The 13,455-nt window shown below is 40.3% G+C and overlaps 1 protein-coding gene across 4 annotated transcripts; it reads left to right on the forward strand.

Moving 5' to 3' along the window:
• Positions 1-684: 684 nt before the first annotated feature.
• On the forward strand, positions 685-9,818 carry aspg (asparaginase homolog (S. cerevisiae)). Of its 4 annotated transcripts, XM_085931544.1 has the most exons (19): positions 685-790; positions 859-1,188; positions 1,821-1,947; positions 2,463-2,498; positions 3,901-4,012; positions 4,100-4,225; positions 4,309-4,392; positions 4,772-4,898; positions 4,989-5,101; positions 5,971-6,156; positions 6,242-6,355; positions 6,432-6,551; positions 6,890-6,985; positions 7,099-7,262; positions 8,027-8,113; positions 8,502-8,601; positions 8,682-8,747; positions 8,834-8,881; positions 9,193-9,818. In XM_085931544.1, exons 2-19 carry the CDS (start codon positions 939-941, stop codon positions 9,232-9,234), a joined length of 1,998 nt encoding a protein of 665 aa, XP_085787670.1. In that variant the 5' UTR covers positions 685-790; positions 859-938; the 3' UTR covers positions 9,235-9,818. The 4 variants fall into 4 exon arrangements, with proteins under 4 accessions (XP_085787670.1, XP_085787673.1, XP_085787672.1 ...); XM_085931547.1 differs by lacking the exon at positions 8,834-8,881; XM_085931546.1 differs by lacking the exon at positions 2,463-2,498.
• Positions 9,819-13,455: the final 3,637 nt, after the last annotated feature.

Raw genomic sequence — 13,455 nt, forward strand, 5'->3', positions numbered from 1 at the left:
TCTCAAGAGGGAAATTCTACCACCACTGCTGCAATATTCAACAATTACACCAAAAAATGTGATTATTTGCGGATGAACTGCAATGATCAAGGGTTTTATTCATCATGACTAACTGTTTATTAAGAAAGATGCATACTAGTCAGATGGGTTAACACCCTGAAAACCTGATTTAGATATCTTGAATTAAGGCGAAAGATATTTTCATCTGAAAAAAATGATTTCTCCGACTCAAATTGTATCTCACACTGGAGTTAGATATCAATGATCTCATTATAGATATTTGTAATTCATATAGCAGATATCCGCGAATACATTTCAGAATTCTGTTGAGACAATTTTTTTTTTTTTATCATTGAAATTAAAACGAATTTACGCGGAGTTCCCTTATGCTTCCAAGTCACTCCCAAGAAACATCTCTAGTAAGACGCCATGGCCAAGAAGGGGAAAATGACATCATTTGTCATACGCAAAAATGACGTTGAGATTGACGTTATATTTCAGAACAATATACTTTAAGGCTTGGAAGAGAATATAGTTACAAATTTACGATGACATTTTTTTTACTAGACAAATTTGTATCTCAGAAAGAGTTTAAGCAACACATAGTTATTCTCTTTATTAATTAAGAAGTAAAAGGGTCTTTATGGCTTGCCATAGTTTGTCCATGGGTCGTTTCGGGTTGCGGGTAGACACGCCCCTATGAATGATGTCACAGGAACTAATCCCCCCCACAAAGTAAACATATAAAAATGACACATTGAGGGAGAGGAAGCAGATCAATAATCATAAGGTACGTCGATTGCACTACTAACATTGCCTTTTAGACCTGTCACTATTATAATAGAGATTCCATTTCAGTTTTTGGGGGTGACGTTTGAAGACCACCGTAGGTTTACACATTTGAAGAAGCAGCAGCAACAGCATTGACTTCACAAGTCATGGCGTATACTCCTCCGAACACCTTGACGCCACTTGCCAAGGCTCTGTCCCACCATAGTCTGGAAGCAGTCGCTTTGAACGAGGTGGTCTCGCCTCGAACTGCCCAAGTCCATCCGTGCCGAAGGAGGCAATTAACAAGCTGCGGATCGTTCGATGGAAGTGAACTTGCCAGATCTCCAAGCGTGGCCGAAGCGCGCGTCCTGGTCATCAACACAGGAGGAACCATCGGAATGACGCTTACCGATAACGGTAACTATCGTACACTGATTACACTGATAAACTATTTATTGCCATTCTGTTTGCGTCTGTGCGGCCAAGGTCAAGCTGTTAGCTATTTGGTAGCCACTTTTTGTTTTTCATGTCATGCAGGTCATGCTTTTAACGGAACAGGTAATTTTGATATACAGGACTTCATCTTATTTCCATATTTATTGGAAATGTAATTTGCAGAATGAATTTTGAAGTGGACGGACAGAAGAAAGGACAGAACAAAATAAAAAAAAAATCACAACACTATTATGTTGTCTGACATGACGGACAGCAGGATAAAATTTTTTATTTTTTTAAAATTTTCCTCACTCACAAAAAGTTATATCTAAACAATAATTGTTGATTTTAGATCGTATTATTTTAAATACAAATGACACTTGGCGGTTTAAATAGTATATTACAAATAAAAGGTATTGGTTCTTTATTACATAATGGATGGATGGATGAAGGAATTAAATATGTTCTGGTTGTAATGTCACGTGAACCACTAGAGTGCAGTATGACACTTGTATGTACTGTAAATAAATAGGAGTGCAATTGCAGAAAAGTCCAAGGCCTCGATTGTGAAATAACATGCAGTAATTCATTTTGTTTGTACTTCTCCCTTCCAGTTCTTTCACCAAAGGCAAATGCATTTGTGCAGATTTTGCGCAATCTGCCCATCCTCCACGATGAGGTGTATGCACAGCAGACCTGCATGTATGAGTACTATGGATCCGAACGCACCTTAGTCCTGCCGTAAGTGGACCCACTATTCCATACAGGTGGACAAAGTGTAGTTTTCATTGTAATCCAACCAGGGATGGCACAATTCTATGTTAAACTCCTGATAGACAACCATCGTGGCGCTCTCTGGAACTTTTGTGGTACTTAGTCATAGTGGTGGCAGCCAAAAATAATTTTATGTGTACTCAGATCACGCTGAGTCAATCACTCAGTTGATTCAATTCACGTGAGGCTCTAAAGTCACAAGATCCACCTCCATGAAAATTAACATTGTTACAATCCTACAACAATCAATTATGACCAAAATGTTAAAAATATGCAAACATTATATTAGGTACATTTATAAGAACTAAATGAAAATGAGAAAAATGGTCAGAATTTCAACAGCAATGGAAATTTGATCAGTAAGTATCCTAATGTACTATATCTGCATTTTGTCTGTTGTCTAACAATTTCTCAAAGTTATCACAGTGATGTGTATTTTTTATGACTGGGCCGGGTTTTAATGTGAATAATGACTTTTGCAGGATGCCAAGCGCTCATTCTGACCATCCAATCCACAGGTGGAGTATATCTGGTAGCCTTGTGTTTTGCCTGCACTGCCCTTGCGAGTGGTTGGGTGGCTCTGTTAAACAGCCAAACAACATCACCTGCTTGCCTGACACACAATATTATGAATCTCCACTTGACCACATTTTCCCAAGATGACTTGCAGTCAAAAGTACAACCATGTATTCCTGGTTACACTTATTATTCTGCATGATGTTGTTGCTGTCCAGTACAGTCAACAAAACGTCTTCAAACTTTTCAGAGTTGATAACTAAAGGCATTAACTACACGCTTGCACTAACTGTTTGCTCATATGCAAGTCTAATTGCAAGTGCACTGGAACACTTACCTCTAGGTTAGCGTAGTGTTGTGATTTTTTTTTTTAACAGATTTCATTGAGTCTGTTGATGTTTGGCACTGTTGCTACTGATACCTTCACACAAGTCACAATTTAACTATCGCAATGGTGGCGTCCAACAACAACGAATGATGCCTAATGTGGAAAAAAAGGAACATGTGTTGTATTAATAATCACGATTGATTATTCTGATGCAATGGGGCTGCACCTCAGGCCACGCTTTAGCAGGTACAGTCAATGTGTCATGTCATAAAGGGCGTTCTTCTCATGGCAAAGATTATCAGCGACATATGTTCTAGGTTGGTGTACGTTTGAGACTGATTAGAAGAACCCTGCTTTGGTCGACTGGGACTTGCCTTTTCATCCCCCCGCTGTTCCATTCAGCTCATCTTCATGTCCCATAATAGGCCGGCCCATGCTAATCCGCTGTGTGTTCCTGCCCTGTTCCTTAAAAAGAGAGATTATACGGAAAATGAGCCTAACATGCAGTGTTTAAATTCTGCGTCACAGGTGGGGACCACCCGCTGCTGGAGTTAACTCGACTTGAAAAAGGCGACATTAATATGCGTACTGTACATCCACCTCTCACCCCCAGCAATGCAACTCAAATGAGTCGCCAAATAACCCATACTACATAGCCAATCATCTACCTTATGTTGCGCTAGTCTCACAGGGTGTTAAGCTTTCACTGGAAGAGAAAAATGGCTAATTTGATGCCATTGCCTCACAATGTGATCCTCCTTTTCACACTCCTTAATTTAAGTTTCGCTTCCCCACCGCACGGGTTCTGCTAAATAGTTTCTCCCGCTTCATAAAGCTGCTAGGTTTTATAGAAGAAGAAAAAAAAGAATGTAACAAGCGCTTAATCCAACGCGCGTGACAAAGAATAATCATTTTCACAGTGAAGCCAATCAACTTTTATTAACATGGTTTATGTGGCTTGGAGTGAACTCTTGCACTTTTGGTGACACTAACAGTGTTTATCAAGAATTTTGTTGTTTTTGATGGATGTTGATTAATGATGGTCGAGTAATCATATATATTTTTTTCTATTTCAGTATGAGTAAAAACAAGAAGAGGATAATATACACCATTATAGAGTACAGTCCTTTGTTGGACTCGGCCAATATGACCACAGACGACTGGGTTAGAATAGGAAAGGACATTGAGGTACTTGAAAATCACCAGCTATTTACATAATTTTAAAACAAGGCAATTATCTTTAAACTGAAAGTATTTTTTTTTTTTTCCCCCCAGATAAATTATGAAAACTACGATGGCTTCGTGATCCTTCATGGCACAGACACCATGGCCTATACGGCCTCAGCTCTCTCTTTCATGTGTGAACATTTGGGCAAGCCTGTCGTCCTCACCGGCTCACAAGTAAAAGCAAAAAAAAAAAAAAAAAAAAAAAAAAGAAACATTTTGAGTCCAAATACCTTCTTTACTTACTCTTTGACCTCCAGGTGCCTATCTATGAGATGAGGAATGATGGCAGAGACAACCTGTTGGGGGCACTGTTGATTGCCGGCCAGTTTGTCATTCCTGAGGTGAGCTATGGTTTAACAAGTGCGGAAATAAAATAGTCAAAGTTTAACCAGATGAAAGAATAATCCCACAATCTCACGTACCATAATTACATCAACAAATTTATGACTACGGTGAGATATTGCATTAGGTGTGAGCTTTGCCGGCATTCAGAGCACTCCACTTCTTTGTGTTTCGTAACATTTAACAACAATGATCAGAAACAGGATGAACGTTGAAGTTCTTCTCTTGAAGTGCAATGCAACAAATGCCATCCTTTGTCCGCAACCGCTAACATTGACAAAACAAAACTATAGTTTGCATCATGAATGATTATTTGTTGTTTGCTCACTTGCTAAGGCCAATTTAGCGTCGATTAAAACGTCAACTCTTTCTCCTCAGGTGTGCTTGTACTTCTACAACAAGCTCTATCGAGGAAATCGTGTGACCAAAGTGGATGCTGGGAGTTTTAATGCATTCACATCGCCTAATTTGGCTCCGCTTGCCACTGCAGAGGTTGATATTACAAGTAAGTTTGTTAGCACAACAGACTGGTGTCATGTGCAAAAAAAAAAATGTTGTCTGAGTCTATTTATTTGTCTGGCATCTTTCCCCGCAGTAAACTGGGACACAGTGTGGAGGGCAAACACGACAGTTAAGTTTCAGGTCTCCACTGAGCTCAACAGGAATGTCGGCCTGCTAAGACTCTTCCCGGGAATAACTGCTGCTACTGTATGTGGTCCTCTGAAACTATTTTTTTTTAAATTTTATCATACTAACTACGAACTAAAACATTTTGAATGATCGGTTTATTCACAGTGTTGCTGTTATTGTGAATTTCAAGATCAAAAATATTGTGGACAAACTGTCCAAACACTCTTGTTTGCGCTAAGTGTGATAAAATAATGTTAACTTCAGTTTAATTGTGCAATTATCCCACTTCTTACTTTCCCGCTTGTGTAACTCCAATCAGAGCTCAACTCAGAAACAGATAGGTTGACGTTATGGCCCATGACCAATGGCCTAGTAAAGAGGAAGGCTTGGCATTGACAGTGAAGCGTTTAGTTGCAGCTCGCGTTTCGGAGACCACCAGGACGGTGACTTTACTATCTCAATCTGCTCCGGCAGCCCAGTACGACCATCAAGGCTTTTTCTTATAGCGTTTAACTGTTTTTATGAGGCGCCGTTTTCATGGGGCACCAGACTCGTGTGTGGGTGTCGGCGCTATGAGAGCATCATTGCTAATCCGCGTCAAGCATTTCTTGTCAAAGTGCTTATGGCATCAAAAAAATAGACCGTTTTACTGCCCCCCCCCCACCCCCCACCCCCCTCCGCCTCAATCTTATATTTTGTGCTAACTTCCCCTCAGTCGCCAAATGACTTTACGCTTGCTAACACCTTCAGATTAATTGCTGTCCTTGCGGACACCGCCATCATCTGCTGTTCTAGTCATATGCCATGGCTAATGACGTGGCACCTGGTCTCCAGCAGATGGGCTTTTAGGAGCATGGATGGGTTTGGACATGAGAGAGATACAAAAAATAACCAGCGTTCTACTAATCTAATGCATTCCGAGTATTTATAAGGCACTTTATTTTTAGGTGAGGGCCTTTCTGCAGCCTCCTATGGAGGGAGTGGTTCTGGAGACGTATGGCAGTGGAAACGGGCCAGATAACCGCTCTGACTTGTTGGAGGAGTTGAAGAGTGCCACTGACTCCGGCGTCATCATTATAAACTGCACGCAGTGTTTGAGGGGTACGGTGTCTACGTCCTATGCCACTGGCAAGGTTGTCCCCCCCCCCCCCCCCTATTATCACGTCTTACTATTTATTTCATATTTTCGGCATTCATTAAAACTTCAATGCAATTTAGGTATTGATTGATGCCGGGCTGATAACTGGTTGTGACATGACTCCAGAGGCCGCCCTATCAAAGCTGTCCTATGTCTTGGCCAAGACAGACCTAAGTCTTGAGGCTAAGAAAAAGGTTAGTGTGTACATCAACGTGGAGGTCACGCTCAAATAAAAACTCAAGAACCATGCCAGCGTGTTTTTGCATCTAGATGATGGGCCAGAACTTGCGTGGTGAGATGACCGCTGATTTGGCAGGAGCTAAGTTTAGTCTGAGTGACAGTCGATTCATCCAGGTCATCGCTAAGGCTTTGAGCATTAGCTGCAAAGAGGTAAATATTGGTCTTAATATCCCTAACATGCTCAATAATAGAATTTTAAGAAATCACTACTACTCAGATGCCGAACACTGCTTGTATCTAATGTAGACACATTTAGTGTGGACACACTGATAGGGTTAACAAATGATTTTTTGATCTTATGATTATTTTGAAGTGCTGATTTAGAACTGTTAATTCTGCCTGTGCTTGCTGTAAACGAGTTGTGCTCCACCCGGGAGTGTAAACATTTATTAGCTGACCATTGTGAAAACAGAGATAAGACCACCTCTGCAAAAAAAAAAAAAAAAAATATTGTATGCCTATGCAGTTTAAGCTTATGCTATCCACAGGAGCTGGAAGCCATCCGTGATGCTCTGACACCCTCGCTGGCCTGTGCAGCCACAAAGATCGGTGACATTGAGGCCTTAGAAACCTTAAAAGAAATGGCAAGTCACACATTCACATTGTCAAGCGCCATTACCCGTTCGCATTCTTCCACAGTTAATTGATTGCCGGACAATAAATGCATGATGTCCTTTTTTTTTTTTTTCCATCTCAGGGCAGTAATTTATGTCTGAGCGACTATGATGGACGAACCGCTCTCCATATTGCCGCCTGCGAAGGAAACCTGAAAGTGGTGCAGTACCTGCTGACAGTTGGCGCCACTGTTTATGCAAGAGATCGCTATGGTGACACACCCCTGTGCAATGCTGTACGCTTCAGGTAAGTCAAGCTGTCATTTAAATGCTTCCTTTTGTTGTCACTGAAGGAGTTTGTACGAGGGATGAGTGACAGTATGGGAATAAAGAAGCTAAGGGACTAACAGAGGTTAATACACCATTCAAGCTATTGAGGCTAATTGGTTTGTCCATCGCTTATTAATATCGTCATTCCGTCACATTGCCCTAAATATTGTGTTTTCTTGAAATCATATTGGCCTCAGGGAGAAAACGTATGTTGGAGCTGCGCCAAAAGACCGTTGTCGTATTTTAACGGTTGGCACGGCAAGCAGCGACACGTTCGCGTTGTTGGAGGCCTCGCAACCATGGCTTCACTTCCTTTGCTGCACATTCCATGCCTTTCTCTGCCGCTACTAATTGTGACAGCGTGTTTGTCTATACTCAGTTGAGTCCTTTTAAATTAAAATGTCAAAGTCTTAAAGAGTCGGGTGTGGAAATGCGGGTGTGGCCTCGGAACCAGTCCTGCAGCTTGATGCCAGTTTCACTGATTGTACATACTGGCTGTAGGTCAGCATAGTCTGAAAGATTAACTATCAATGTGCTAGCATTTACCTGTGATGAAATCTTTTTGTTTGTGTTGTTGATTTCTTTGAATGGCACCGTTGCACTTCTGGTGATTTCTGTGTGAACGGTTTGGGTGGATGCGGGTGACAGAGTTCGTGTTCCTACTTGTCATTTTTTTCCTGGCGACACTATTTTTAGCGTACAAAAAAAACAAAAACGTAATGGTGACATCATTTGACATAGGCACAAGGATGTCGTCAAGCTCCTGAGGAAGACGGGAGCCCACTTTTCCCGAGACGAGTTGGATGAGGCGGGATCGGAACTGTGCAGGTCTCACACATGCATGCCCCCCCCTACACACACACACGCAAAAAACACTCACACTAACCTATCCTACAGTAGCATAACTAACACAAGCCCAACCAGTTTGCTGGCACTTACATATACAAGAGGAATGCTCCCTAACTGCATAACGTTGGATCACCCCCATATCTGGAGCCCCTGTTGTTGTAGATGTTTGCATGCTCAACTTTTACAAACATATCTTGTGAGCTAGGAGTTTAAAAAAACAAAACAACCCACACACACATTGGAGAGCGTGGTGGTTCTGATTTGGCATCTCAAATATGCTGACCTCATTTACTAAAAAGCAACAAGAGAAGTTTTGGAAACAATTGTTCTCATTAGTGGTTTTTTTTTTTTTTTGGGCATTTGTCAGCCTGGTTGTCAGCGGCGATCTGGAAGGCCTGGAAATATGGAGTCTCGCTGGAGCTGATCTGAGTAAACCAGGCTATGATGGCCAGACAGCAATTGAACTGGTGGGTGCTTGGAAGAAATTACATTGCACTGAAATAATACTTTTTGACTTAGTATGCATTATTTTATTTTTTTTGTCCAGGCCAACGCTGCTGGTAAACCAGAAGTGGCAACCTTCATAATAAACCTCCTAAACAAAACAATGAAGGTAAAGACTGTTTTAAAAATTCAAATCTACTCAATTTTTGTCGATTATCCAACTCTTTAATTACATGCATGTCTGCCTAATTTCAGACAGCATTTGCAGAATTGAATGAATATGATGATGATGATGATGAGGAGGTAAAAGAAATTGTGTGAATCCCCTGTGTGAACGTTCCTCATCCTTTCAGCATGCAATCCCATTAAGCATGAATTTGAGTTGAATTTTACTTCTAAATATCACCCCGTGCCTGTTTGGCATCTGTGTGTAGATCCTTTAGTCAATATTTTGTTCTCCCAAATGATCCATCAGGTGGAGGAAAAGCACACAAAGTGTTGAGTAATCAAGAACATTGCACACTAAAATTCATTAGAAGGGTTTTTAAGTAAGTGGGAGAAGAATTGGAATTTGTACGATTTTTAAAACTAATTTTGTATCTTCTTGCATCCAGAACGGCGTGATTGAGTTCTCAGCTTCTCCTGCTGGAATGTGAGCTTCGGTCACTTGGTCCAGTCTGCAAGTTGCTTTCGCTTCCTCCCGCTCCGTCCCCAAGTACACACTAAAGCACTAAAGCTTGTTTGCAGTCACCAAAAATTACAATCTTTCCGTCCAATCGCGTTATAAGCACAAGTTTAAATGCACGGTACATTGGAATGTTAGCACAAATTGCTTATAAATATTTGATGTTGGTATTAATCTATATGAGGGTATCCATGATTTATTTTTGAAGGTGAACCAAATACTGCTGTAAGTTAAAAAGACTGCCAGGCTAATTACTGTGACACAATATCATCAAGTTCAGGGCTTTTTATTTTTATACTTTATTTTTATAGTGAGATAATAATGACATCATCGATCGGCTTTGGTCAAATACCTCCATGAGTGTCCTGCTGCCAGAACACGTGTTACAAAACTTGCACACCCATCCAGCCTGTTTCTCAGCCGGAAGTCGTCAAGCCGGAAGAGTGGCATAGCTCTCGCGCTGAAACGGAACTGGCAATTTCGGTTACAACGTGGATGGTTTCTGCATGCAATCTTTTTAAGGGTGTTTGTTCATGTTTCGAGTGTTTTCCTTTCACATCTGCTGGGATTTTTTTTTGTGTTGGGATGGTAATGAAAAAAAAATTGTCCTGCTGTTGCACCAATGAATGTCTTTTTGACATGGGTGTTGTTTTGTGATAGTCTCTGTTTGAAAAAGCAAAACCAATAAATTCGATAATCAAAAATCGTTTTGTTATTACCCCCCCCCCCACCACACACATATATAACCTCAAAGTTGAAATAAATTTTTATTTGATGAAAGAGTATCTTGAAAAAAAGTAGACAGTAAAATGATTTTTGGGACTGATTTGAACATTTTATCACAATTTTTTTTTTAAAGAGGACAAATGCTCATTTACATTTGTATAGATGGGAAAGCCCCCATCTCTGTCATAAAATTTTTTGCTGTCCTCATAAATGCCAACATAATGTAAGAATGTAAAAAAGCTAAAGTGAACTCAAAAGCAATAAACTACATGAAATGGAATAGAGAACAAGTTAGTCCAAAAACATTTTTTTGCCACATTTCCAGCCAATAAAAAGGTACTTTAACTCAAATTGTGTCACAGGAATGAATCACTTTGGGTTTGATGCAAAATAAATTATTGTATTAATTTACATGTTGTCCCAGAAATATGTACACAGGGCAGTGCTTGTTTAAATATTTTATTTTTCAAAATAAATACAGAATATATTATTATAGTTTATTTATTTATTATAGTGCACAAACATCGTTCCTTAACAGAACGATTAAACAAACTTATCAACGTTAATAGTCTATCATCAATCTGATTTACTTTGTTAGGGCGTCTGCCCAGTCGTCGTGCCTACTTCTTGGAACCCAGCTCATCCGGTCGGACCAGCATGGGCCTCATTCCTACCTGAATACAACTTGTTTAAACCGAGCCCCAAATCATCATATATAAAGCTGAGCGGGACTTCGGTTGAGACATTGTGAGCGCAGGTGACAGCAAGGTAAGGAAGAACAATTCATGGAAGGAACTCATCTTCTACACGGTAATGACTTTTGGCAGTATGTCAAATTTTTTTCTTGTAGTCAATCGTTTTCAGAAACCCAATCCAGGATTTTGAACATGAATGTGGTCTCCCTGATTGAGTGGTTCTCGACAGTTCAACAGTTCTTTGTAAAAATTGTGAAATGTTTAGGACCACTTGACCAGTCAGACATTTGCTGCGGCCTTTTCGTTGGAACCGCATGGCAAGACAGGAAATCTCAAGGCTCACATTTCTTGATTTAATTCTTTTTTTTTTTTTTTTGCCTTCATCTGTTTTGTGCCTCTTTATGCTACAAAGACAACTCAGAGGGCTCCTAAAAAAAAACAACACAGCACCAGGTTCAGTTTGATCACTCTTCTGGCTTTGCTCGTATTTTCTCTGTTTATTGTTGCTGTGATTAAAGGTCCTGATTAAAACAAGTCATTCAAAATAATGGGTCTCTGTTGAGTCACAGTGGAGGTGAACTGCCAACCCGTGTGGACGATCATTACTGCGGAAAACATAACATGGTGTCCATTCTCACTGAAAGCCACTGAGAATGGAACCTCTAAAAGAGTTTTTATTCAAATCATCAAATTTTATCCTATGAGAGTCACTAACAAATTTAATTCCAATTTAAATCTGGATCCAAATTGATTGGCTTTTGTTTTTCATTGATGGCTCTGCAGAAGAAATTTGTTTTTCATTTCACAAAACCATTTCAGTTTCAAATCTCGCCTCTGCACTTCTTGCGTGGAGTTTGCATTTTTATTTTTATTTTATTTTAAAAACAGCACCCTCATCTGGCCACCTGCTAATCCACAAGTAGTTTTATCACCGTTTGCTTCATTTAAAATGTGCATATAAATTCAGAATCACTTTCCTCGCAATAAAGATGTATTAAACAGAATTGGGGGTCTAATAAACTTTTATGAACTGCTATTTTCTCATCTTGAGCAAAATTTAGTTCAAATGATGACAGGATTTTTATTGATTTATATTGCAGGAAAAAAAAAAATGCGCGGAGGCCCTCTTTATTAAAAGACACTTCAAGCCGCATGTGGTTCTTGACATCCATACCTCTGTGATGGGAAAACCCAAATCAGACAATCTTGCAACAAAATCCAAATGGCCTTTTCCCAAAGACATAAATCATTCATGAATGCACCGTGCACCCATGATCCCTCCTTGTCTCTTTTCCCTTTGATGCCCTCCATGCGGCAGGACTATCAATATTTGCTAAACGGTTCTCACAAAGCCTTGTCCATGCATACGCCGCCGTGCCAAATCCGCAGGTCTCACAAGCATGTCGAAGACATAAGAGAGGCCTTAATGAGATGCCCTGAGCCATTTCCCCGTACGTGCACAATGCAGCAGATGTAGCGGCTCAAATCCCGTGGGGTTCCATCCATGGAATTTCATCAGCCAAGACCCAACCCAGACCTCCTCCACTGAGGGGTGTGGAGCTGAGTGACGGACGTGGTAAATCATCTCTACTATGGATTGTAATTATCGGCCTAGTGACAAGCCCCGCCTCCACTCCCACACAAATAAGTGTGTACTTTCTGGCTGACACACAGAAACATGTTGTTTGTTGCTGCGCTAATTGATTCCACCCTAAAATGTCAATTATTCAACCTCCTTGTTGACGTTGAGGGAGAATATGAATCTTCATGTAATCATCTTTTATGATGATAATAGAGTCCAAACTTTGGTGAGTAATTTACCTACAAATTGTTTATGCTCACACAAACACGTGATATTATTTATGAGTCTGTGAGGATAAGTGGTTCGGCCCGAGGTGTCATATATGGTGATTGGTACTTCAGTGAAGCCCTGGATAATTGCAATTTGGCATTTCCAAATTAGCATTTTTTTATTTACCTATCCTTTGTTATTTGCTGGAAAATGGAAAATGCATATTGAGTAATTCAATCTATAAGGACTTGCCTTGAGGAACCGAGGAGTGGGAACGTTTGAGATCGGCGAGAAATTAAAACAACAAGCCTGCTGGGGACCAAAGTGAAAACGAAACTGAGATGAAAATGAGACTGGTTGATGGAGTTATTTCATTTATGCTTCCCATTCACTGTCTGAGGTAACCTGGCAGGCATTGAACTCGCAATTGCTTGGAGTGTCAATTTTGTATGTGCACGTGATGAAGTATTGTCATGTGAAAAAACTAGCGTGAATTAAATTCCCCCCCAAGAAAGAAAATTAAAGCATCCTCTACTGTAATATAAACGAGCGCGCCTGATGTTTACACAACAATTGGTGCGATTTAATTCCCGTTTAGCCCCTCAAAAGTCTTTACGGCAAAGAATTTCTCCCAAAACAACACTTTTGACAAAATACTCTTTATTTCTTACCCTGATATTTTTTAATTGACACAGGTCGGCCTCATGAAAATCGCCAAGGACTAATATTTCCACACGACCCAGCAGCCTCAACCGTTCAATCTGATAAAACTCATCTGAAAATGCAGAAGTGAAGGCTATTCGTTGAATATTGATCCACAATCATGAAGTCTTATCGTCTTCTCAGTGACATTATTAAAGATGAACAGAGGTCGCACTAAAGTTTTATGATTGAAAGCGGACACACGGAGTCAGTAACGCTGATGAGGTTGAATACATGTTGCACAGCTCAAGCTCCAAATCAATCTGAATCCAATCAC

The sequence above is a fragment of the Syngnathus leptorhynchus genome, chromosome 15 (assembly GCF_054491065.1).
Source record: "Syngnathus leptorhynchus isolate UIUO chromosome 15, UIUO_Slep, whole genome shotgun sequence".
In the NCBI taxonomy this organism is placed as follows: domain Eukaryota; kingdom Metazoa; phylum Chordata; class Actinopteri; order Syngnathiformes; family Syngnathidae; genus Syngnathus; species Syngnathus leptorhynchus.